Raw genomic sequence first — 24800 nt, 5'->3', positions numbered from 1 at the left:
ATCAAATACAGTCCGTGCTTTCACGTACTCGTGTCCTGTTTTGATCAGCGATTTCCATTCCAGGATATACACACGCCTGGCTCATGCCGTATGGGGCCCCTGCGTAAACATCAGCACCGGCTGAGGCAACGTCTGGATCTGTGGAATCGGTCCCTTCAGATGTTGAATCTAGTTTTAGTTATAGATATACCTTACTTCAACTAAACATGTGGATTTTTGAGTGGTGTAAGTAAAAAGCGAGATGTTGGCTTTGATCTGTTCAACGATTGATGTATAATCTTCGATCGAAATCAAAGGCTTAACGAAGGCGCAATGGTTACCACAGATGGCTAGCGTCAGGATCAGCTCACTAACAAGACCAAACAGTTCAAGACGTTCTGGCCTCTTTGGGCTTGTGGAACAAACATGCCAAGCTATTGTTCCTTGGTTTGGATAATGCCGGTAAAACAACTTTGTTGCATATGTTGAAGAACGACAGATTGGCAACTCTCCAACCAACCTTGCATCCTACATCAGAAGAGCTTGCGATTGGCTCTGTTCGTTTCACAACCTTTGACTTGGGTGGTCACCAACAGGCCAGGAGACTATGGAGAGACTATTTCCCAGAAGTGCACGGAATTGTGTTTTTGGTTGACGCTGCTGATTCTGAGAGATTCGAAGAGTCCAAGGCTGAATTGGATGCCCTCTTTGCTATCGAAGAGCTTGCCCATGTGCCATTCTTGATCTTGGGTAACAAGATCGACTCTCCAAGAGCTGTTTCTGAGAATGAGATGAGAAATGTCCTGGGATTGTTTGGTACCACCGGAAAGGGCAAAGTGGCCTTGGAAAAGGGAATCAGACCTGTTGAGGTTTTCATGTGTTCGGTCGTCATGAGACAGGGATATGGAGAAGGTTTCAGATGGTTGTCTCAATATGTTTAAGCCATGATTATTGTTAGTCCGATGAAGAATCGGCGAATTAAGTGATTTGAAGTTAATATTCGTGTAGTTTGTTCGAATCAAAATCTGTCTGTTGACGAAGCTCAATCTGTCTTCCATTATTCTATGTATATCTATCATGATCTTCTCTTTTTGGCTGAACCAAATGCATCACCATTAGAGGCACTAGCACCCATGCCTCTCTTCTGACCTTGCTTTGCAAAATATTCCTTCTTGCGTTCACGTTCCTTCTCCTGCCTGAATTCATTTTGCTTCGATATCTTCTTGATCCTCTCCTGGTTCTTTTCGTGCTTCTTCTCGCGGTTCTTCTTTTCTTTGGCATTCTTGATCGTGGAAATTGTCTGGATGACTCTTCTGGCATCCTTCTCTTCTCCATTCAGTATGACTGCTCTCTTCTGCATATAAGTCTTCTTATTCTGAGGCTTCATGGCTGAGATCTGGGACTTGAATGGCAGTTCTGACTGGATAGACTTGGGCACTCTGAGGGCGTTGAACCTTCTCTCAACTCTTTCGATCTTCTTGTAGGCACTGTCCGGGTTCATTGGAGTGGAAACGTTGTTCTCTGCACGGATCTGGCCCGTGAGTCTCATACCCTTCCATTCAGTCTTGGCCTCCATCAACAGAGAGGTGACTGGATTGTAAAACTTTCTCACCTGGACAGGGTACCACGTCCTCATGATGATCACATCGGACATCAAGATCTTGTCCTCAAAGGTTGCACGGAAATGACCTTCTGGCTTGGACAGAGCACGTTTGATCTCTCCCCTAATCCCTGAAACGGTTTTGATAGAAGCACCTTCGAACTTAGCAACTTCTAATGCAGAATTGAACATGTCCTTGATGAAGGCTGTGTTTCTAAATACCTTGTACGGATGTCCGACCAATTTGAGCTTCTTGACAATCTCTGCGTTTGCATCGAGATCTTCAACAATACCTGTGGCAGCTATTCTGAAGCCGTTGGTAGTTTGACTGTTAGCCACGTTCTGAACAGCACAGAAAGTCGTATTTGGAGCAACAAGAGGGCCATAGAAGGACGCAAAACAATAAGCGTGTTCTGGAGTGTATTTCAGCATTCTGTTTCTCGTACGAGAGTCCGTAGTGGTGTATACTGGAAGGGTCTGGAATCTCCTCCAGCCCAGAGAAAGAACCAAAGGATCGTTGGACTTGAGGATCTTCTTATGCCATCTGTGTCTGCGTATCCTCACGTTCAAGAATCCAAAACGCTCCTCTGTTTGAAGCAAACCACCAATCACAATGGGGAAGTGTGGATCAAAGTTTTCCATGAACTCCATGGGCAGTTTCGAGAAGGTGATTCTGACATATGAACCGGACCTGAAACCTTCAATTCTGGTACGTTCTTTCTCGTCTAAACCATCATACTCAGCCTTATTGATCTCGTTTTGCTTGGCCATCTTAGCCTTTTGAAGCTCATACCAAGTATCTTCTTCACCTTCTGGATCTTGCTTACCCAATCCACCTTCCTCTTCTTCAAATTGCTGTCTCAGCTTTTCCTTCTTTTTGGCATTCAACTCGCGTAGCTCTTCAACAGTGTAGTCATCTTCTTTGGGAGGCTTGGAACCTTCTTCTTCGTCAAAATCGGCAAAGTCATCCCCAGATTCGTTCTCATCTTCATCTTCATTTCCACTAGCATCAGAGCCGTTTTCAGAATCTGTGTTAGTTCCATTCTCAGTCGCAGACTCAGTTTCATCTTCCAAATCCTCAAAGTCGCCATAAACATTTCCATCATCGTCCTCTTCGGCCTCATCCTCCAATCTTTGTCTTGGAGTCTTCATGAAACGGGATCTAATAGACTTGATATGATCCGTTGACCATTTTTCCTGTAACTTGTCCAGAGTTTCCAAATCATGTTTCCTCTCAGTCTCAGCCTGAACTTTGTGATCATCCTTCTTCTGGAAGAAATCCTCTTCAATATCTTCAATGTCTTCAGACTCAGAATCCTCCTCCTCCTGTCTCCACCTCTTGATCACATCAGCAGGATCAATATTGTTGAGGTAGATTAACTTGTTGATGTCCCAGACTTTCTTTGCCGTGTTCTTGGTGAGCTTTGCACCAATACTCTGCCATTTAGTCTCACCAAAATCGTCTGCATCGCCGATCTCCGATTCAGATGCATACTGCAGTTCTTCATCTCCGATGTTGTAGTTATCATTGAAGTTGAAATCAATGACCTTACGTTTCTCATAGCCACTTTCTTCTTCGTCAAACCCATCCTCACCATCTTCATCTTCATCGTCATCGCCAAGATCTGTAATTTTGCTGTGGACATCCTCGTGAACTTTTGCATGTCTCAGCGAAGTCCGACCACGATCTCCATTATCTTCTTCTTCTTCTTCGTCTTCCTCTTCTTCAGACTCCACATCATTCAAAGCTTTGGAGCTACTGAACAACTGGAGACCAGAGCTTGAGACAAGATTCTCTTCCATTGATTGGGCAGCAACTTGGAGATCAGTGACCATTTTCTCACCCAGACCCAGAGGCTCACCATCGACTTTGAAAGATTCTTTGTCTCCAATGTCGATATAAACAGCATCCTTGTCAATCAAAAGACCATGAGCATCAGACATTGGTGCATAAATAATCTTTTGTTTATCCTCAAGTCTCTTTCTGCGACCACGTCTTGAAGGTGCAATTTCACCGTTAGCAGCAGCAGTCTTCTCAGCCTCTCTTTCGATCTCTTCGAGTCTCTGTTCGAAGTATGGAGTAGGACATGGATCTGGAAGCTTCTCAACAGCAGCTATTTCATAATCACCAACACCAGCAATGTGGACTTTGGAGTTGGCTGAGAGAGGTGTTCCATGGAGATATCCGTAAATGGCGATCTTTCTGTCGACCTTGGGGTTCTGTTCAATCAGGAGTGGATGTGTCAGATCAACAACTCTGTCCGCAAGCATATAAGGATGCTCGTTTCTCCATTTGAGAGGCCTGAACTTCATGACTGAAATGAACCTCGTCAGGTTAAGTATCTCTCTGTCAGGATATCTACCGTTAATGACTCCAGATAGATAGAAGAGTTTGGCACCTGCGTAGACCTCGGTCCAAAATCTCTGCTTAAGTCTCTTCTTGGAAGCTCTCAACGTGGATTGAGACTTGAAAAGATCAAGATGTGTGGTAACTCCTAGCACACGGGGCATACCGTGATGCTGTAGAATATTTAGAAACTCCATGGTCTCCATTTCAAAACCAAAATTTCCATCCATGAGCATAAGAACAAGATCCGCAATCTTGGCTATGTCAATCATTGAGTTCAAGTCATTGCTAACCTCGATGAACGTCAGCCTTCTCCTTTTACCACTGACAACCGTGACCGGACCTTTGATCTCTGATAGCGTAGTCTTGGTCAAACGTCTCACCAGAGACTTGATCAGTGTGGACTTACCTGTTCCGGGTGGACCAACAACAGCAATGATAACTGGTGGAGGATCATCATCTGGTGTCCTGTCCACCATGGGAACATGCAGTTTCTTCTCGTTCATCTCTGAGGTCCTCTTTGCCATTCTCTCGAGCTTGCGAGGAGCAGCGACCGCAAACGCCTTCGCATTGTGGCCTTGTGAGTGGAGCTTTTTCTTGGCCCCCTGTCTGGTGGTGCCACCTCTATGGGCTTTATTGCTCTGTTGCGTCTCCATAGTCGCGAGAGTGTGAAGCGGGAGGGGTAAAGCAGTAAGTGTCTTGTTACGATTCACTGTAAAATTTAAATTTTTTTAGAGAGCCTCATCTGGTCGTGCTCCAACAAAGTTGAAAATTCAAGATTACCCGGCTCAATAGGGTAGCCTAGAGTCCAGCCCCGAATTTGAGCAAGGGAATAAGATTTGAAATATTTATATAAGTGTATGTTTGGAAAAGTGTTGCCGGCATAAAATGACCGTGATTTAGGCCGATTTTGAGGTTTGGGAGGTTTCGTGTCTCGAGGCTTCGTTTCCGAAGCTTCCATGATTAGCCGCAGACACTGCCTACAGAAGTGCATACAGGCTTCGCGTAAGAGGAACTGAAGAAAATACACCCCAAACAATCAAAACATTATGTTGCTGAAACCAGCTCGTGGACCCTGAGAAACTATCCCATAACTATCACCATTCTCCTGGTCTTCGCTGATATCATAAATCCAAAGCTTTTTCCATCCAAATCGCAAACTTCAAATTCTCGGTTTCGTGCCGCACCAAGTCTTATCTGGGGTTCTGCTCATCCTTTTGTTTGTGAGTTGGAATTTCCATCAATACACTGACATCAGTTTTTTCTTTTATACGCGATACTTTTTGCTACTGCTTACGATTTTGCTTTTAGAAGATACTCTTTTGAGACGTTTGGTTGATTTCCATTTTTGTTGATACACCGTTGCTTTCAGTTTTTGCTACTCTCGCTGCTGATCGTTCTCGCCCAACACAGTCCACTACATAGTTTGCCCACACATGTCAGTCTCAGGAATACCGTTGAATCCACAACAGGCAACATTTTCGGCCGATAATGCCCCGAGAAATACAAAGGTTCAAGAGAGAATACGAAGTGTTAATTTGGACGCGGTTTTCGATCGAATCAGTCTTGATATGGACATAAACGAGATCTCACCCATCGAGGCACTTGCTTTATTGTTCAAATCGATACAGAATCTCCAAAGACTGTATAGTCTCATAAAACAGGGGAATCTTGGTGAAGCCTTCGATGTGAAACGTGCGGTTTTTGGAGACGATGTCTCAATGGGCCGTGAGCTCAACCCCAAGAGAAGAAGATCTTCGCAATCTGCAGAGATGTTGAGAAATTTGTCAAGCGAGCTCGAATTACCGATCAGAAAGTCCTCAAGGATCGAGTCAAATTTCGAAGACTTGGAGGAAGAAACTTTTGCGGACGATTCATCGGTACTCACAACGAGCTCTTTCAATTCTCGCATTCCCTCATATTGCCGTTCCGACGTGGACTTTGACTTGAGTTGTAAACTCATCAAACGGTTTTATTTGAAAACGCCCCCGTCTTTGTCACTAGAGGCTTATATGGAGCGTATCAATCATTACTCAAAACCTGGAACTGCAGTGTACCTCTCATCGTCTCTATACCTATTCAACGTGGCATTCGGACTGAAGACTACGTTTGTGGGATTGGAGGAGAATACAAATACGAACGGTAAAGGACTTGCCGAGGTGAGGAAGGTATTACCGGCTGCTCCATATGGAACGATTCAGATGATACCGTTTGAGGATCTGAATGCATTCCGATTGGTTCTGACGGTAATTAGAACTGCATCCAAACTTGTGGAGGACAAGAACTACAAACAGAGCTACTATTGTAAGATCTGTGGATTACAAGACCAGGATGAACTGTTCAGACTAGAAATGGGGTTTTTATTTTTGATCAACTTCAACTTGATGGTCAATGAGAACATTCTTTTGAGACATTTAGTCCGTATGAAAAGTTTCAATGAGAACATGAAGAGGTATACCTGAAAAGTTGGCATTATGACTAGCCAATAATGAAGAATTGACGGGAAAGAACTGATAAATATCTCCTATTTCGAATAAAAAATTGGTTTCTTTGAGACTAGTATACATTTAACGAAAATAACACAACTAACACGGGGAAGAACAGAAGAGCCAACAAGTTTCACAAAACTCGACTACTCAAATGTAAGTGTACTTGCTTTTGGAACCCTGGCTGTTCAAAGAGTCTGGATAACTTTCAGAGCTGGTTATTCCGGGTACGTGGGAAGAATACACTTCACCTGGTATCACAGGCCTGGCATTGCTCACGTTAGCAGCGTAGTCATCATCCAGAGAATGTTCCTGCGTTCCCCCGATCATTGGGGTTGCAGACTCGGTCCTTTCATGGTTCTTAAGCGAGACACCTCTCATGAGCTTTCCAGAAGACAGTGGCTCAACCACTTCGATGTCATCGTACTTTTCATTGGTACTATCAGTGGTAGAGGAGATATCAGCCTGAGATTTTTTCATCTTCCAAGACTTACCACGCGAAAGCTTGTGGAAAAGCTTAGCACCAAAAGACTCTTCGCCAGGCTCAAGATAAACAGGCTGGTCCTGGTCCTGACCAGCTTCCTTTTCTGGTTCGTCAACCAGCTCTTTGAGACGAAGCATTTCGCCTTCCCAGTTATCCTGGTGGTCTTTGGCAACTGCTCCCAGCTCAAAGAGCTCAGCGGCACCTTCTGGCACTGGCTGGGAAGCCTCGGTCTTGTTCTTGTTCCAGAAGTTTCTCTGGAACGAGGTTCTGTCATCTTTTGCTGGTGCAAATCTGGCATCGGGGTTCTTCGAGAAGACCGCAATGCACGAGTACACAATGATAAACAGTAGAACAACCAACGAGAAGATAGCGTTGAGGATGAAAAACACAAGTCCCATCACTGCGGCAACGGCTGGTGGCTGGCCAAACAGGTTCGAGAAGAAAAGGAAAAAGAAGGAGTTCAAGGTCATCACCACAACCATCAGGATTGAGAGGATGTTGATTGGTCTGTCAAGGTAAGGTCTTTCATAGATGACATAGATGGTGTAGGCGAGGTCCAGAATAAAAATGGCCAAAGCCTGAGTCATACCTGAGCCCTGTGCAAGACCCACAAAAAGAGCCTTCAAGAAGTTGTGCAATATGGCAACAGCACCAAACCAGTACTTTTTAGCAGAGTACATGGTGTAGAACCAACCGTAACGGTTGAGAACACGAGGATCACCATAAAGGATAGCGGCTGGGTTTCTGAATTCCTTGATGGACTTTCTACCAAATTGCAAGGTACGGTAGCAGGCCCAGCCCAAAACACCGAGACACAGAATCAAAAACAATACAGCCAAGACGATCACAGCTGGAGAGTCGTTCACGGTGAATTCCCACAAAGACAGAATCGTGAGCTGAGTGAAACCGATGTAGATGTATCTTTGGAGAACACCCTTCAGAATCAGCTTCCAGTTCTTGGAAAACTCGAGCCCACGCTCTGGCTTCACCCACTTCATTTTGCGGGCCAGAGCGAGCGAAGTCTTCACGGTCACGAAGAAACCCACCACAACGTATCCAAAGATAACAAAGAAAGTGAAACCAGTACAAGCGATACTTGTGGGCTCAATATGGGCTTTGTAACCAATACGGTCGATACCTCTGATAATCTTGAGGGAAGAGGATCCCTGCAGCGAGTTCAAGCCCACGTCTCTCTTGTTCTGAGCACGATAGTTCAAGATATCTGGAGTTTCGTAATCATCGTAATATTCAGAATCATAGTCCAGAATAGTGTGGAAGAACTGTGGAAACAGATTTGCAACACGCCCGATCAGGAATGTGTTCTTCACGGTGTACTTCAGTTGGTCAAACGATCTCTGCACCAGGATAGAGATAGTGTCAGATGACAAATACTGAGTTGGGCTTCCTCCAGTTGCCTGTACGTACCAGCGGAAAATCTTCTGCATAAAAGTGACACGAATCAGACCCATAGACCAGGCCAAATTTTCAGCCCATGCGGAAGCGATAGGGGGAACGCTCTGGACGTGGAGCATACAGATGATCACAACACTTTGGAAGTAGGTGAAGAGAGAGACAGCACTCGCTGAGATGTGGGAGGCTGAGTTGGAGTTACCAAAAGCCGAAAGAAGGGCGGAAACCAAGAGACCAATACCAGCAATACAGGCCGTTACCCATTTGACAGCAGTGTGGGAGACAGTCTTTCCGTTGGAAAAGCCGGCCTGAATACAAGCAAGCTCAGTGCCAGTGTGGTTCTTGACTATGACACGAACCTGTGCATCCAGGTCAGGAAACGTATAGGCGATACCTGGAAGCATGTTGATATAAGACTTCGAAATGTACGTGATCGAGTCGATCTCGATGGTACCTGGGTAGATTGGGCAAAACTGCTTCCAACCAATCGAACACATATTGACAGTTTCGGTGATGATTTTGAAACCATAAGCATAAACCTCAACATCAGCAATGATATTACCCGAAATCTCAGAGGTAAGTGACAAATCATACCTCAAAGCCCCCGAATCCGGATCCAGGTTGACGTTGAAATACTGGGGGATCAACTGCGAGTTGTCCATACATGTCACCAGCGACGAAGCAGAGAGCTTTCTGGAGTGAACCAGAGAGGCCCAGAATAGTAGCAGCAGTCCAAGCAAATTTGATCTCATCTTCCAAACACAATATTTCAGACAACAGCGAGAGATGTTGTATTGACTTCTATTAATAGGAGTCCTCTGAAAAGCCTAAAGCGAGCGAGACAAACAAAAAAAAAAGCGCGATTTTCAACAGAGGCGTGTTAGCGGCTGTAGAATATCGGCGTTTATTTAAAGAAACAGGCGTTGGGTATGGATGCGTGAAGTGTTTGTTTGTTGAAGAATCAGGGCCTCCAGTCTTTGATCTGTGTGATCCGTATTTTTAAGCGTGTCTGCCTAGAAAATCATCCCCTCTCAGCACGACGCCTAGCAAAACAGCCGAGAATTTTTACTGAGAATTGCACGACTTGTAGGGTAACGGAGGGTAGCGCGACAACGGTTTCTCCATGATTTTGAAGTCACGTGGGGCAGCTATCGACGTCATCCCAGCGCATAGCAATCAACTGTAGCAAACATGTGACGAAATAGTGACCTTGATGCAGATGTGCGTTGAGGGGTGGGAAGTTGGATCTAAGAGAGTGGTATATAAGGGGCATAAGATCCGCTCAGACTAGGGTCTTGTTCTGTTCTCATGCCTCATAACTAAGTATCATTTCACCATGTCACCTATCACAGATTTTATCAACAAGCACTCAGGCAACGAGCCCACTCAACAGGATGAAACCCTTCAAAACGACAGTTCGCAATTTTCCGGACCTCGTAGGGATAAGAACAGATTTTCCGATAGCAAGGAGGACTTCAATAAGGATATGGACGAGAATGTGAGGAATGACATGAGTGGATCATATGACCCAGGTTTCAACAAACATGACGAGACCTCGCAATGGGGAAATAGAGATGTCTCTGGATTTGACAACACTGGTACGAAAAAGTGAATTGGGAGAGATTTTGTTCTGCTAGGCTGAAGTAGGTCAGAGTATTGCTTGAGCTGACTTGACGATCTGCGTATTTACGAGTCATGATATCCACTACTTTGCTTCTCTTCGCTCACAATTTTACGCTTTATGGTTAGTTGGTTTCAGGTTTATTATAAAATTATATTTTCTATAGTGCTTTCAATATATCCATATCTATGGGTTACCAGAGAACTGCCGTTTCCACCCCAATTGCAAAAGGAAACCCCAGACTATGTGCGGCAACAGATTGGGTGCACACTACTGTCACCACACTACCCGATGACTCTTCAAACCGACCTTTTCTTTCAATCTTACGAGGAGAACTAGTTTGTTCTGGTACATAGAATCCCGCGGACAATAGCCAGGACAAGCCTGAAATGACAAAGACGGTAGAAACGACACAGGTAGAGGTCAAAGTGCTACATGTGGACTCTGAAATTCAGATTGAGTCCCTGTATGAACTACTGCTCGAGCTGTACTATGAACTGGTCGAAATATTCACCTTCCGGGTAAAGTCCAACCTGCTACTTGGATGCATAGACCAATTGCAGCGGTTGAACTCGAGGAGAGTTAGCGATTCCCACAAGAATAACGAGGTTCTCCAGAAGTCCATGCTTATAATATCAGAGATCAACCATGCTGTGAATTGTCTGCCGAGGATGAGCAGCTTGAAAAGCCTGAGGCTAGAAGCTGTTCTCGACTGTTTGGCACTGGAACGTCGCCAGTTGAATTTGGTTAATATCACGGATATTCACAACCAAATTCTAGCCAATTCCTTGAGCTACAAACATTATACCTCACTAAAAGAGTCTCAAAAGACGTTAGAAGACCTTGTCGCACAATCGGTGTGTCTGACCAAAGAAAACCGGCCTTACCCTGCGTCTACCTCGGGGTCTGCGATAAGCAATTTGTTAATGGACCCTGGATTCATAAGGTTCCACCAAGTTCGAAAAGAGAGGCTTTTACTCTCAAGCCGAAGGGTGTTCTAGACAATTCCACACACAATATATACGTGGCGTCGGAGTTGTCAAGGAGCACATGCAGATAACGGCCGGTTGGCCGACCTTATGGTCCCTGTACTACTCACACTCTACATTCGATTATTTTGGAGAGTAATCTCTCTATGACGCATAAAATGTTAATTAAGTCCGATATTATGATTCATACAAGTTACCGAACAAATTAGTCAACCGTAATAATAATCGCGCGCGGCAGTGCATTAGTCAACCATGCCCCAGCCCCAACGCCGCGTGAATACGTGGCAAGGTGCGGCCCAAACGATAAGTAGATGATGAGTCAATGTGCATGAATCGAGTTTCGGGCCGATAGTGAAGCCAACAATTAATTTTTTGAGGTACAAATTTTTTGGGATTCAGCGGAGATGATATTGGTCTCACATTAAACACAGCCAGGCCTCATGCATATTCTCTGAGTATAAAAATCTGACGCGGCAGTGGCAAACTATATAACTAGAACCTCAACTCTTTTCAATTGAGATCCAAGAATTGGTTTATTGCTTTGAAAGATTACTTTGCAAGTGTCTTATTACTATTATCTATAAACCAACTCAATGTGTATGTATTTATGTTTCGGTCCATCTCGGCTTATCTGCCGAAACTTGTCTGTGATGTTTCTGAATCTGAGCATATAGCACCCACCACCGATCCCTCTTTCTTTACTAATTTATTTTCGGATTTTAGCTTCCCCAGATGCAAATGCAATTGAGGACATACTACCACCTTTCGATGTTCACAATTGGCTAGTTACGGGGGGAAATGTGGATCCCAGTGAAAGACCGCCTGGGTACACGGAGTCCATAGCTTCTGAGTCTCCCACCGAGACCTCTGAAGCCACAACTCAGACCCAAACTATGCCCAATAATTTGGACAGCGCTGCTACATCGGTAATATCGTCTCATCCAACATTGTCCACCCCAGCTGGGTCCAGTGTATGGCCCATTCTGCACAAACTGCCCAAGGTCAAGGCCCCGATCTCGGTCTCTATTCGGATAACCAAAAAGTTTCCAAGACACCATCGGCCTTTGGATCTTGAATCGCCGCTCAGAGAGTATACCAGTGGTGAGTACATATTCGGGTCTGTGGTTGTGAGAAATGACTCCGATCAACCGATCAAGTTTGACTCGTTTTATGTCACGTTCGAGGGTAACAGTATCGTTGGTAGGAGGCAGCTGACGTTTCTCAGAATCTTTGATGCTCGGGCATCATGGCACGAGGAGGGTGCATTGGATGATGGTGCAGAAGTTTGTTGTCAGACAAAGGATAAACTAGATCAAACGCAGTATGGATTTACAGATGACAGAATCCTGCAACCTTTCGAGGGCCATAAGAAGTTCTTTGCTTTCCGTTTCCCCAAATTTCTGCTTGTTGAAGGAGGAAATTCAGATGACGTCGATGAGCATATGTTTCCTCCGCCCACCATTGGTTTTCCCTCCTATGAGGAGGTTGAAATCAACCGAGCCCTCGGTTACGGTAGGCTTCCCAAGATTGGATCCCCATTCAAGTTTACAGATTTTGCGCCAGATGGTGCTTCTATTTCCTACACCATTAATGCTCGTATGTTTGGACGCACGGCCAACAATGGAAATTCTGGCTTCAATATTCTGGGCGAAAACTCTTTTCATCTAAAGTTTGTGCCTACTGCGCCGATGGTCGAGATCGGGGACTCACTCGGTACCAGGAAAGTGTTGGACCATGAGCGACTCTGGCACGTAGATTCATGGCACCAGTACAAACGGGTGGAATCTGAAATCAAGAAAGAAGTAATGGAGGTCCAGGAAAAATATGAGTTGTGGAAATTGGGAGTAGATGATGACGACAAGCAAGAGGTTGGTACCATGAATCAGTCTCGCATTGACGACAAAAAACAACTACAGCTATATGTTCCCAAGGATGAGTCTGTCAGCTGTTCCTCTTCAACTGAAGCATCGTCAACTGATTTTTCAAGGATATATGCTGCTTTGGTTCCTTCGAAGTTCAAAGCAAAGCTCTTGGGTGGGTCAGCTTCTAATAAGTCAAGCAAGGCAGTGATAACGGTAGCTCCCAGCATTCCTAGCTCAGAGTACAATCCTCCAGATCATCTTTTCTTCAAGTACCGTGCCCCCAAGAACTTCGTGATTGAGTTATTGAACTTCCAAGGCTCAGATGGAATGCCGAGTCTTGGGAATATCCCTTTCGATTTTGAATTCACACAGCTTGGCGATGGTGTCAAACCTCCTAAGATTGAGAAGCTGACAGTCAACCTTAAGATTTTGAATTCCATGGTCGAGTATCCAGCTCCTATGGAATTTGACGCTCGGTTTGCTAACATGCCTAAAGAGAATCTGTCAGAGATCAATCGGAAATATCGTGACATCCGCAATCATCTTTGCAAAATAGAGTCCGATATCGCTGGCGAATGCCCTGAACTGCAGAAAAAACTCAGACCGTCATCCAGGCTGAAGGGCAAATGTGAATCCTTGTCTTCACTGAAGTTCTCATCCAGATCTTTCCAACTATACTCTACAAAGAATATAGAGATCAATTGGAAAAACCTGCACGACAATGGCCGCTATGGTGCTGTTCTTGAAATCCCTCCGATCTTGCAACCTTTAAGGGACCTTCACCAGAAGATAGCTGGTCTTAACTTGGTTCCTGCTTTTCAAAGCTTTTTCCTGTCAAGATCGTACGCGATAGAAGTAAAATTCAAGTTCAGTGGGTATGGAAATGAGGAGTCATTGATGATTCCGGCTGACTTCTTGCGTTGAATCAGATGGTGCCAATCACTGAATGTTCTGTTTTACTTATTTTAAAATATTCATCAATAAACTTTATTTATATATATAAAGATCCATCATTTATTGATTTGGCTTCGTGCTCCTTAGCTTTTCACAGCGCAAGCAATCGATCTACCGAGACAAAAATTCGAATCTACGTTTGAACCAATTGGCATGATCTATTCATGAGTAAGCTAACTAACCAAATGAAAAAGCCAAAAAATGCAAAAAAAACCAAGAATCAAGCGAGACTCTTGAAAAAAAAACCCAAGCACACAAAGGGCAATACCAGCGATCTCAAGAAATTATACCTGAAAATCGTCTCTTTCGAGTTCGGGTGGTGATCGGAGTTAAAAGCTCTAAACAGCTTGAACACACCCTATTGATTCCCTTGCTAACTCATACTTTTATGGCCTCTCACGTTTTTGCCGTGCACCTCATGGCTTAAAGCCTACCTTTTGCGGAATCAGGTAAGCTCATTCTTCGTGATATAATTAGTCATCCTTGACAGAAGGATCTCTTTGGTCTTTGGGCAGAATCCAATTCTCCCATGACTCCTTTCTTCTCACTTTCTTTTCTTTACCAGTTCCAACCAACTCAAGTTGGGGATTTTGCCTGATTGCCTGCACAACCAGATTGTGGTCTCCATTGGCAAGGTGCCTTACTCTAGCAAAGTCTTCAATGAATTGAACAGCAACAAATCCATTGGAGTTCATGTGTTTGCGCAAGTACAGATCCTTCAGCAAGTTTTCGATGGAGAAGTAGTAGTTGATCTGTTGTCCCAGCTGGGAAACTCGGTCATCCAGGTATGGCTGCGAGGCTGGATACATTTGGACATATGGATTACCACCGTATGGATTCATGTAAACGGAAGGATCAACGTAGTTCATGGGTGGCATTCCATAGGGCTGCTGCTGAGCTATTCCAACAGCTTCAGAAATCGGAGATCCAGCCGAAGATGCTGATGATGTGGATTCGTTGTTCGACTTAGATCCCTTCTTTGTTTCTGGGATTGGGAAAGGGGGCACGAACTGTGGGTATTGGAACCCCCCTCCACCCATGTATGGGTTCATTGGAATGAATGGACTACCCGACATCATGCCACCAATATATGGCTGAGGAATTATAGGCATACCGTAGTTTGGAGACTGGGAATTTCTTCTGAAGTTTCCGTTGCTGTGTCTGAAACCGTGATGGCGCTGGTTTCCGTAGGAGGCATTGCCATCATTTGGATTACGGAAAGAGCGGCGCGATCCGTTTCTTTGTAGAAACACAGCATTTGGGTCATTAGACTCTGAAAACTGCTCCGGTAAAGGTGTCTGAGGATGGGATTGAGGTAGCGGGGCCTCCGGACCAGATTCGGATGATCTGTCTTGACCGGAATTGACTTCTTTCTCTTGTTCCTGCTGTAGCGATTGTCCGACTTTCCCGTCAGCTTCAACGACTTCCTCCGCAGCCACGGCTATATCTTTAATAGCGCTGGTTATGCTTGCACCATCCTCAGCTTTTTGAACAGAAACGACGTCAGGAACTTCAGCTGTAGGTTCGGACTTCTCGCCTACAGCCTCTTCCTTGGGTTTGCCACTTTTGCTCTTGCTCTTGGACTTCTTTTTTTGCTCACCATTGGTAGCGGATTTAGCCCCATTATTGTTTCCGTTGCCTTCAACGTTGTTTTGATTGGCTGGTCCGTTGGAGACTGCGCTCCCATTTCCAGATTTTTTGCTCTTGTTAGCCTTGCTTTTGCTATTCTTGGAAGGAGCTGCAATGGCTATATTGGCCTTCAAAGGAACCCACTTCTCCTTGCCGCGTTTAACAACAGCCGGTGAGACGTTTGAGTCCTTTGCAATTTCCTTGATGTTCTCCTTTGACGATTGATCTGGGGCCGGCCACTGCTCTTTTTTGGTAGGGGCCTGAGCAACTGGCTTTACAACAGGGCGCTGAGACCAAGGGTTGACATCTGGTGGGGGTGCTGGTAACAATGTGGTCAACTTGTTTAGTGGGGTGGTAGCTTCAGACATGGTCAATCAGATGCTGAGCTTGGTAAGGAGGTGAGGTATGGAACAGAAAAAGACCAGTAAAACTGATGCGCGAATAAAAATATAACCTTAAAAATTCAAATTCCAGTAGGAAAGCAGTCTGCTTGGGTCACAAACTGTTTTATGCCGGATATGAACAAAAAAGTATCCAATCGTACTTTGCGAGTTTGTAAGGGGTGGCTAAAATATCACGACCGCCGTTGACAAGGATGAGTAACAAGAAATGGAAAAGAAAACACGGAATAGAATGAACCAAACGTTCGATGAGAATGGTGTCTGCTGATAAACCACTCTTAGAAGGCTCTTAGATGACGTTTGTAAGAAATCGAATGTTTGAGCCTTGTCTTGATGAACTGATTAAGTCTGTATTCTGCGACAGAATAACTCTGAATCTTTCAACAAGGACAAATGACAAAATAAGGGTTTTTTTTTCTGTTAAAAACCCGAGTAGCACAACCAAGATTGAACAAATCCTAGTTATATATCTCAATAAAGTTCGGGTTCGCGATGTTGCTCCAGACGGAGAAAAGTATCAAGTTGATCTATAACAAGGGTTGGAAGACTGGTAGCGACTAGGATTATTTCCCGACGACCACCCAAAAGGCGCCCCGGAGTTGAGGAACCGGCGCCCGTAACGCATCCTCCCCCAATGGGCTCCCATTCAAAAAGATCCCATTCTGCGCTTACATTCGTGGGATACTTGAGATCCGGGCATTAACCGAGGTGGTATCGGGTCGGAATGCCTTGGACCATGCTGAAGCATTAAGAAGTATGCACGACCTTCAAATTGCACGCGTTTCGCGTAAGAGATGATGGCATTGTCAGCATTCCTACTTGTCTAACAAGACTCATTTTGTTTTCAATTTCTTCTGATCTTTGGCAAGGACTTCATGTCTGTACTCCCGGATGCCTTCGAGGTGTTTGAGGTGGGCGTGGCCAATCCCTCAGTGATCCGAATCACACCCACATCTTTTATCGGTTCGGGCCTGAACTTGAGCCGACTTGTTGAAAGCGAGTCTGCTACTGTCACTCCATTCACAACCGTCTGTAAGCAATTGGATTCAGAGCTTGGAACGGTGCCGTTCTCTTTGCCCTGTGTGTCGTTCTATGCAAAGGTCATAAACACAGGGGTGGAGTACACGGCTGCTATCTTGGGTCTGACTGATAAATCAGGCGTTGCTATTGGTATTGACGAAATTCCAGAAGACGAACTTCCCCTTGATGATGATGCTAGGTTTATAAGCAAAGATTTCGAAAGAATATCACCTGGCGAGGATATCTCCAGTAATGAGTTCCTGGCCTCATCTTTGTCTCTCAGACCAGCACCTATCACAGACCAGAATGACGCCAAATCTTTCCTGTTGGAAAGGTATTTTTCTGCACTCTACAGAAGGTCGATCCCGCTTCAAGTGTTTGCGAAGACAGCTATACCGAGAATACGAACGCTATGCAACGACGAAAAGCCGGTTCTACAGGCCACTCTCTCCGCGTTGATCATCAAGAACATAGCGGAATTCGATGTGCGACACCAGATGTCAGGCTCCAAAAATGGACTTTTAAGTGCATCCTTTATGACTCCTGAGGAGGAGGGTTACAGAAAAGACTTCATCAACGGAGGTATTGATGTGGCCGACGACGATGGTAAGACCGAAGATGTGAAAGAGACTGAGCGGAGACTCGAAGAGAAGAAAGATCCAGTCGAAAGGCTCCATGATTTACTTCTTGCACTCAAAGAACGTGAAGCCCGGCTGCAGGTGATGTTATTAATTGAATTACTTTCTGCCCTTCCAGATTCGAAATCTGGATCTCCATCTCCATCACCCCAGCTGGATGTTGAAGCAAAGAAACTTCCCAAGAAAAGATTAGTCAGTCGCAAAAACAGGCTTATTGTGTCCACTTTGGGTGGAATAGTCAGACCCCAAGCAGCGTCATTATCGGAGGAGAAGCTCAACGTTGTTCATGCGTGGACCAATGAGTCCATCAAAGCCATGTTGTTTGCACTTCTGGACAGGCTGTGTGTTTGGGATGCACTAGTTGGCCGAGGATCGACACATGATGAATCCGCATTCAAGTTTATGATGAGTTGTGTTGTTCCATATGTGCGGAAGACTCACAACAAGTTAGTCAAAGACATTCTTCTTCGTATCAAAGGACCATCTTTAAATTCTGTTGAGAAGAAAGCGTCCAAGAAAAAGACCAGGAAACAAGTTGTTCCCGTGACTTTGGACTCTTCTTTCAATGCTGGAGATTTTGAAAGACCTGTGATGCTGAAACGAACGACGTCAAACTTGACTTCCACGAAAGAGCTAGCCAAGAAATCTTTTGACATGACCATCAAAACATCTTTCACATCGAAGGCACCCCCATCTCTACAAAACGCAGCTCCTCTTCTGCCGTCAAATCAGTCAACCATATTTAGCACTAATGGGAACTCAAAAAAGCGGAAACTGGGTATATCGAAAAGTACCAGCTTCGCGCAGCCTGCTCCAACCATGCCTTCGCTTACGCAGGTGATGGCTACCCCTTCCAAACAGGACAGAGTCAAGAATGTACTGCCTGAAATGCAGGCCACACCGATTTCAAAACGCGATGTTATCCAGATTGAAGCAACTCCCGTAAGGAGCGGTGATGAGCCTGCGTATTCCTCGCCATATGGCCCATTGAGGTCAATTCTGTCATCTCCAATCACCATGGCTAGTCGTGAAAGTAATATCAATGAGAAATCAAGTTCGACTCGGCGCAAACCTGGTGAACCTGTTCTTCCATCAGATTCTCCGTTTTATGAACATCATGTACAGGACGATGATGATGACGACATAGAGAACTCTCCTAAAAGACTCATGAAAAAGGAACTTCTCAACGGATCTCCTGTTCGGTACAAGTCCATGTATCTACGAAAAATTTAATGACCTCAAAAGAATAATACACACCAGCTTATGATTCGCCAAAAAATATGCCTTTGTAGATTGCGACTGAATCATCCTGTTTGGAGATTTCCGTGGCTAAAATATCGCCAACTCTTTCAGTCAGTTTTGCAGACATCTCTTCCGTCAACGTCTCTGACTCGCCATCCATATCGACATCCTGATCAGTATCTACCCTCAAACGCTTGGTAGAAGGCTCGGTAAGCTCACCGTCGGATTTGAGTATGCGAAGACAATCGATAACATTGGAAATCAAAAGTTCACGGTTTGCCGTATCCGCAGAAAAACTCTCTCCACTGAGAACATTTTTACTCCAATTTTTCAGGTTTCCGATCATCACAACCCTTATAACTTCTGGTCCCAAACACTTGATTCCTTTGATGGTACCGTATTGCGTTCCAACAGAGGTTATAGTGCTGGAGCTCAAAAACGCGCGCAGCAAGGTTCTCGTTATACGAGGCTTGAGCGTGGAGTAGCTCGACCCGTAATTGTTGATAATTCTCTCCAGTAGCGAGGCTGCGAGATCACGCAGCTGGAAGTGTTGCTTGGCCTCTTCTTCGTTTTCAGAAGTTCCTTGAGGACCAATCTTTTTGGCCAGCAGTAATGTCAGAATACAGGGCATCAACGCGTGAATGTATGGATCCAGGAATATGGATTTGTTCATGAGAAGCGAGTAGATCACAAGCAGCATTGTCGTCAAGAGATTGATGTTTTTCAGGTTGTGAGTCAAGGTCTCGGCGACAAATTGAATGAAATAAGGCACAAGCTGGTGGAGACCAGGATCCGATCTAATAGAGTCCAGTGCTGCATTCTTGAGGCTTTCGTCGGTATCATCCAGAAGAGCCGTAATCGCCTTATCGAAGTATAACTGGAGCTCCTTGGACAACATGTGTTTCACTAATGGCTTGATTTCCATGTCTTTTTTAGCACTAGAAGCTCTCGCAGTTGGATCACTACCACTAGCACCTCCGTCTATTGCAAGAATATTGTCTGTGGAGGCTTTCTGCAGAGCAGGTACGGACCTGACCTCGGCTGGCGTTGGGTTCTGTGGAATGGTTGGCTGGACGCCCTCTATGGCCAGCCAATGAGCTGTGAATGTGGTGTAACGTGGAACTTTAGGCAGCGGCTGATTTATGAGCTTTTCAAAATCCACCTCGTCATCATGAACGTAATATAAGTTCTGGCCAGGACCAACGATGGCTTCTTTGAACACCAGCGGTCTTGAGACGTCATATCCATACAGCGGTTCTAGGTTTAGCACTTTCATCGCACGATCAACGTCCGAAACAGTCAGTGTTCTTCTCTTTCCGTGGCGCATGAATTTGATGGCCTGGTCCAGAATTTCGTGGACTCGATACTCAACATCCATGGCTAGGTTCTTGGCAACCTCATCTCCAAGAGTGGTGATACCCAACGATTCAGCAGCATCTCGTACGGTATCAGCAGGAGACCATAATGTGTGAGACATCGGCAGCTTTGCCTGCTGATTAGCGCCGTTCATGTTGGGAAAATCTGATTAATTGAATGACCGGTTGGGTAAGGTCTTATTGTGTATCTCGTATCCGTTGAGTGATTCCATTTGCGATCCGCATTGGATTGTGGCCAGTGCGCCTAACCCATCAAAAATGGTGTTACTTCTCCGGGAATCTGTCACTCGGTTTTTGTTGTATATGTATATAAGCGAGATCTCACCGAATTTTTCTTTTTTTTGAAAGCATTGCTAGCTTATCTTTTTGCTAATTTGTTGCTGAATCACATTTTAGTCATGTTCAGGATATTAGCACAAAACTCAGTCAAACAGGGCCAGAGAGCTTCTTCGAAGGCGCTCCAGCATAACCATACCACCCAACCTGCGAGATTATTCAACACTTCTACCTCAGCTAATGCTCTGCAAGAAGCTGCTCCAGAATACTACAAAAAACCATACCATGGTGGAAATCCCGGATTCAATAAGCCCCAAAGAAAATATGACTCTCGGCGCCGTGTGAATCGCTTCCAGAACAACTATATTCCAGCCATTCCTGAAGACTCGCCATTCAAGGCTGAGCTGCAAGCCTTCGAAGAGTGTATTGCTCATAATGCGTCTTACGATTTGGCTTCTGGTGCACTTGTTGGCGGATCTTCGGAATTCTGGAATGCCGTTTACGCTGTCATGCCACTCTACAAAAGTCTTGTGGCCAAAGGCGGCTTAGACAAATATCGCTCCGCGCAGCTAGTCGCGCTTCTAAGAAACGGGCTTCGGGTTTATCGAATGGAGGTTTCTCATTTCGACAAGAATTTTGATTTTGACTCTGACACCCCGATCAGGAACATTCATGACTTTTTGATGAGCTCAATCAGAGAGGTTACCAATGACTTGTTGGATGGAAAGTTCATGCTGACATCATCCGGACTATGTCATTTGTTCAAGGCCTACAAAGATCTGGGACTTATCGAAGAGGCTTCTTATGTGTGGAAAACTGGAAAGTCAACGCCTCATTTGTCGGGTCTGTTTGCAGCCGAAACCGTCCTGGGTGCTGTGTTCCCATTCTTGATCGAGAGTGGTGACTTTGATTTCGATGAGTTGTTGCAGATGTACAACGAAATCAGAAACAGCAAGAAGGAAGACCAACACATTCACAATGAGCTTCAAGTGGGAATGATCCGTGCTTGTCTCGTCAAAGGCTACAATGACTCTGCGGTTGCCATTCTAAGAGAGTTGTCTACCTCCATTTACAACGATGCTCAACTCCGTGGTCAGACCCCACCCACCAGTTCAATCAGTTACATTACTGTTGGACATCTGTCTTTTATCGGATTCTGCAAGAATTTGTCAACTGCAGATATGTTTTTCGAAAGTGCCATCAAAAACGAAATGCCATACCCAACACCTTTGCAGCTGAACTTCGTGAGGAAGTACCTTTCCAATGTGTGGGAGGTCTCCAAGGACTATGCCAGGGTCAGAGCTATCTGGCTGAGAACTTGGCAGAATTATGAAGAGAAGAATGTCTCGAACTCATCAATCTCATCGTCGTTGAATGCCGCGTTTCTGTCAATTTTCTTCGAGAAGTACAGCGCTTTCTCGCCTGAGGCCTTTGCGGAACTTAAAAAGCTGATCGTTGATTACAACTCGGTGAGGCCTGTTGACGAACCTTTTTTGAACATCCTAATGTCCAAGTCAGGCCAATGGGGTAGCCTTGATGTGTTGAACGTTATCGAAGAGGCTTTTGAGCACTTCAACGTTCGCAAAACAAACGTCTCCATGAGATGCTACTTGAAGAACTGTGGTCACGTTGACGTTCCAAACGTGATGATTCTGCGCTGCTGGCGTGAGCTCATCGCTTGGAATGAAACCCACAAATACTCTTTCATTGCGCATGCCGATTGGACTGCTCTGAGAGATGCAACTGTCAACTCGCCTCTCGTTTCCAAGAAGGTCAACGGAAGCCAAAGAGCAGACCTTTACTTCAAACTTTGGAAGCTATACTCACCTTATTTCAACAGGCTGGAGAACTTCAAAACCTACGTGGACAAAGATGTTTCGCTTAATCCCAACTACATGCGCATCTTCCAAAACATGAAGGATGTTGATACCTCAGACATTCCAGCCCCAATGCTCTACTCCATCAAGAGGAATCCGGCCATAGAGAGATATATCGGATACACCTATTGAGAGTTCTGCAAATGATTTACTGATTTTTATGCCCTGTTTTTCTCTCTGACGTTCTTTTTTATATATATTCCAGCTACGGTTTAATGATTCAACTAATGATGATGCCACAATGCCATTCCCCTTTATATATATAATATACATGTCAACTGATACGATATACTGATATCGTACAAGGTCGTTCCAAGCTCAAGAAGACCACCCTTTTGGAGACGCGCTCTCCACCTTGCATTCTCACTACGCGATGGCCACATTTCAGCCTTGACAAGGAGGTCTGAAACAACTTTGGGTCTGAAAGATATTTTTGTTTTATATTTTACACTTGCTCTTACATATATACACGCCACAGATCGCTGGTCGAATCTAGGTCAGGTATTTGCTTTCCCAGACTCATGTTGTATCTTCTTTGCTGATGCCCATTTCAATGACATCTGATCCAGAGAAAGCGCCCTCCAGGTTCCACCTACGGGAGTTCAAGACTCTGAAAACACTTGGTGAAGGGCGATATGCCAAAGTGGTGTTGGCTGTTACCTCCCTTGATCATCATTGGGGTGTTCAGCCAACAGAGCTGGACAACGAGCAAAGGTTCTTGTATGCTATCAAGATCATCAATACCAAATTTGACAAGCCCGCATTGAACTTCAAAAATGCAAACAGTCTTGCAAAAATCAAAAACGAGGTGCGAATTATGAGCATTCTCAGTAAGAGCAACCACAAGAATGTGCTGAAGCTATATTCCATTGTGAATAATGACACAGACAAACAGAAGGACGGTAGCAAGGGCAAGCTGACCACGGACGATATCACCAGCCAAAAACACTATAGAATATATCTCATCATGGACTATTGCTCAATAGGAGAGCTTACGTTGCAGAATTTTCAGGATTCAAGGCCTTCTTTGCGAGGTGTTGCACAGAAACTACGGGATATCGTGCTTGGTCTAGAGTTTCTACATACCCAAGGTATAGTACATCGTGACATCAAACCGAGTAACCTGCTGGTTGATCCCAATGGAACGGTAAAACTGTCCGATTTTGGTATTTCGTACAAACTCACTGGTGATGAGAAGTCGGATAACTTTGAGCTCGGGACTCCATGTGGAACACCTCTTTTCCTATCCCCGGAGCTTTGTGGATATGGTGCTCATGATCGTCAGAATAGGCAAGGAACAGCCCTGCAAGGCAAGAAGATTGATGTTTGGGCTCTGGGGGTGACTTTATTCTATCTTTTTTTCGGAATATTTCCTTTTTTCGACGAGAACAAGTTCAAGCTGTTCCAGGACATCTCGAAGGCATCGTTAGAATTTCCTTCCTTCGAAAACGGGCATTTATTCAGGAACTTCATTGCTGGTGGAGCTAACGAGCGGGAAATGCAGAGCCTGTACTCCCAGGTTAAAAACTTGTTAAGCTGCATGTTGGTCAAGGATCTGTCGAAGAGATACAGTATCTCACAAGTGAAGAAACACAAACTGTTCTTGACCGAAATATCGAAGGGTGAATACGAGAAAGAATACCTCCAGTACAATGATACCATTTTGGAACAACAGGATTCTGGTTTTTCGGGAATGAAGAGGTCTGGAAATGCCTTCAAAGACACATTTTCCAAGCTGTTTGTGTCCAGAAAGACGGGTAAAGAGAAATCACAAATGGATCCTTTAGTGATCTCGAGTCCCGTCTCCGGTTCTTTCAAGCACGTAATCTCTCAAAACTCGATTTCATCTGATTTAGCGACAACCACAAGCACCTTCGATTTGACATCATCTTCAATGGCAGACGATGATTATTCAGAAGCTCAGGAAATGTTCAAAATTCCTGACTCTGGGTTTTTCCAACAACCATTGCCCAAGTTGCTCTCCAGGGGTAACCATTCTTCAACGTCTCTTCCAATTGCTCAGGGAAGGCCCAGCTTCTCCACTATTGAAGACGCTACTGTATATTCAAAACCTTGGAGAGTCTTCGACGCAGAAGGTGGTTCTACCCAAAATAAGTCTGCGCAGGCCATGCAAAGAAATAACTCCACTCACAAAAGAGAGTCTGTCAACACGTTGCCATCACAATTCAGCGATATCACACCCAACCTGTCTTCAGCACCAGGTCAATTCGAGTCGCCCGAAAGCATACAATCATCCTCCTCCTCTGTTAGGCAGGGCCTGGTGAGATCCCGTCCCAACAGAAATCTCTCTGATCTGGCACTTGTAAAACCTTTCAATGCCAGTGAATTGATCCAAAACGAAGATTCGCAAGCTCAAGACTATAATTTCATGTCAATGGGCGCCTACCTTGATAATTTAGCATAATCTCTAATAACCTCCGTCATAGTGCTCATCCCAAATCTGGCCCCTTGGGTATAATCTCTCAGGCGGTATCTACTGGTTTGAAGAAAGTCTTGAAGAATAAGTGTTTTCATCAAAGCATTCTGCTCTGTTATTTTAGAATTTGAATATTCTCACTAAGACAATTGGGCTTTTTCTGGTCGATATA

At 44.8% G+C, this 24800-nt stretch overlaps 12 protein-coding genes across 12 annotated transcripts; 8 read left to right on the top strand and 4 right to left on the bottom strand.

Moving 5' to 3' along the window:
* Positions 1 to 461: 461 nt before the first annotated feature.
* Positions 462 to 920, top strand: KUCA_T00000505001 (uncharacterized protein; the record flags this gene model as incomplete). The annotated part of the gene is made up of 1 exon (XM_022605050.1): positions 462 to 920. One exon carries the CDS (start codon positions 462 to 464, stop codon positions 918 to 920), a length of 459 nt encoding a protein of 152 aa, XP_022456557.1.
* Positions 921 to 1054: 134 nt separating this feature from the next.
* Positions 1055 to 4582, bottom strand: KUCA_T00000504001 (uncharacterized protein; the record flags this gene model as incomplete). Its single annotated transcript, XM_022605049.1, has 1 exon — positions 1055 to 4582. The coding sequence occupies one exon, from the start codon at positions 4580 to 4582 to the stop codon at positions 1055 to 1057; it is 3528 nt and encodes a 1175-aa protein (XP_022456556.1).
* Positions 4583 to 5362: 780 nt separating this feature from the next.
* On the top strand, positions 5363 to 6388 carry KUCA_T00000503001 (uncharacterized protein; the record flags this gene model as incomplete). The annotated part of the gene is made up of 1 exon (XM_022605048.1): positions 5363 to 6388. The coding sequence occupies one exon, from the start codon at positions 5363 to 5365 to the stop codon at positions 6386 to 6388; it is 1026 nt and encodes a 341-aa protein (XP_022456555.1).
* Positions 6389 to 6562: 174 nt separating this feature from the next.
* On the bottom strand, positions 6563 to 9058 carry KUCA_T00000502001 (uncharacterized protein; the record flags this gene model as incomplete). The annotated part of the gene is made up of 1 exon (XM_022605047.1): positions 6563 to 9058. The coding sequence occupies one exon, from the start codon at positions 9056 to 9058 to the stop codon at positions 6563 to 6565; it is 2496 nt and encodes an 831-aa protein (XP_022456554.1).
* A 584-nt stretch (positions 9059 to 9642) lies between these two features.
* Positions 9643 to 9918, top strand: KUCA_T00000501001 (uncharacterized protein; the record flags this gene model as incomplete). Its single annotated transcript, XM_022605046.1, has 1 exon — positions 9643 to 9918. The coding sequence occupies one exon, from the start codon at positions 9643 to 9645 to the stop codon at positions 9916 to 9918; it is 276 nt and encodes a 91-aa protein (XP_022456553.1).
* Positions 9919 to 10316: 398 nt separating this feature from the next.
* On the top strand, positions 10317 to 10928 carry KUCA_T00000500001 (uncharacterized protein; the record flags this gene model as incomplete). The annotated part of the gene is made up of 1 exon (XM_022605045.1): positions 10317 to 10928. The coding sequence occupies one exon, from the start codon at positions 10317 to 10319 to the stop codon at positions 10926 to 10928; it is 612 nt and encodes a 203-aa protein (XP_022456552.1).
* An 881-nt stretch (positions 10929 to 11809) lies between these two features.
* KUCA_T00000499001 (uncharacterized protein) lies at positions 11810 to 13702 on the top strand (the record flags this gene model as incomplete). The annotated part of the gene is made up of 1 exon (XM_022605044.1): positions 11810 to 13702. One exon carries the CDS (start codon positions 11810 to 11812, stop codon positions 13700 to 13702), a length of 1893 nt encoding a protein of 630 aa, XP_022456551.1.
* Positions 13703 to 14205: 503 nt separating this feature from the next.
* KUCA_T00000498001 (uncharacterized protein) lies at positions 14206 to 15729 on the bottom strand (the record flags this gene model as incomplete). Its single annotated transcript, XM_022605043.1, has 1 exon — positions 14206 to 15729. The coding sequence occupies one exon, from the start codon at positions 15727 to 15729 to the stop codon at positions 14206 to 14208; it is 1524 nt and encodes a 507-aa protein (XP_022456550.1).
* A 908-nt stretch (positions 15730 to 16637) lies between these two features.
* Positions 16638 to 18653, top strand: KUCA_T00000497001 (uncharacterized protein; the record flags this gene model as incomplete). Its single annotated transcript, XM_022605042.1, has 1 exon — positions 16638 to 18653. One exon carries the CDS (start codon positions 16638 to 16640, stop codon positions 18651 to 18653), a length of 2016 nt encoding a protein of 671 aa, XP_022456549.1.
* A 28-nt stretch (positions 18654 to 18681) lies between these two features.
* Positions 18682 to 20172, bottom strand: KUCA_T00000496001 (uncharacterized protein; the record flags this gene model as incomplete). The annotated part of the gene is made up of 1 exon (XM_022605040.1): positions 18682 to 20172. The coding sequence occupies one exon, from the start codon at positions 20170 to 20172 to the stop codon at positions 18682 to 18684; it is 1491 nt and encodes a 496-aa protein (XP_022456548.1).
* Positions 20173 to 20436: 264 nt separating this feature from the next.
* Positions 20437 to 22323, top strand: KUCA_T00000495001 (uncharacterized protein; the record flags this gene model as incomplete). Its single annotated transcript, XM_022605039.1, has 1 exon — positions 20437 to 22323. The coding sequence occupies one exon, from the start codon at positions 20437 to 20439 to the stop codon at positions 22321 to 22323; it is 1887 nt and encodes a 628-aa protein (XP_022456547.1).
* Positions 22324 to 22732: 409 nt separating this feature from the next.
* KUCA_T00000494001 (uncharacterized protein) lies at positions 22733 to 24616 on the top strand (the record flags this gene model as incomplete). Its single annotated transcript, XM_022605038.1, has 1 exon — positions 22733 to 24616. One exon carries the CDS (start codon positions 22733 to 22735, stop codon positions 24614 to 24616), a length of 1884 nt encoding a protein of 627 aa, XP_022456546.1.
* Positions 24617 to 24800: the final 184 nt, after the last annotated feature.

The sequence above is a fragment of the Kuraishia capsulata genome, genomic scaffold (assembly GCF_000576695.1).
Source record: "Kuraishia capsulata CBS 1993 genomic scaffold, Kuraishia_capsulata_scaffold_1, whole genome shotgun sequence".
Classification (NCBI taxonomy): Eukaryota; Fungi; Ascomycota; class Pichiomycetes; order Pichiales; family Pichiaceae; genus Kuraishia; species Kuraishia capsulata.
Note: the sequence above shows the minus strand (reverse complement) of the source record. Positions and strands in the feature narration are given on the sequence as shown.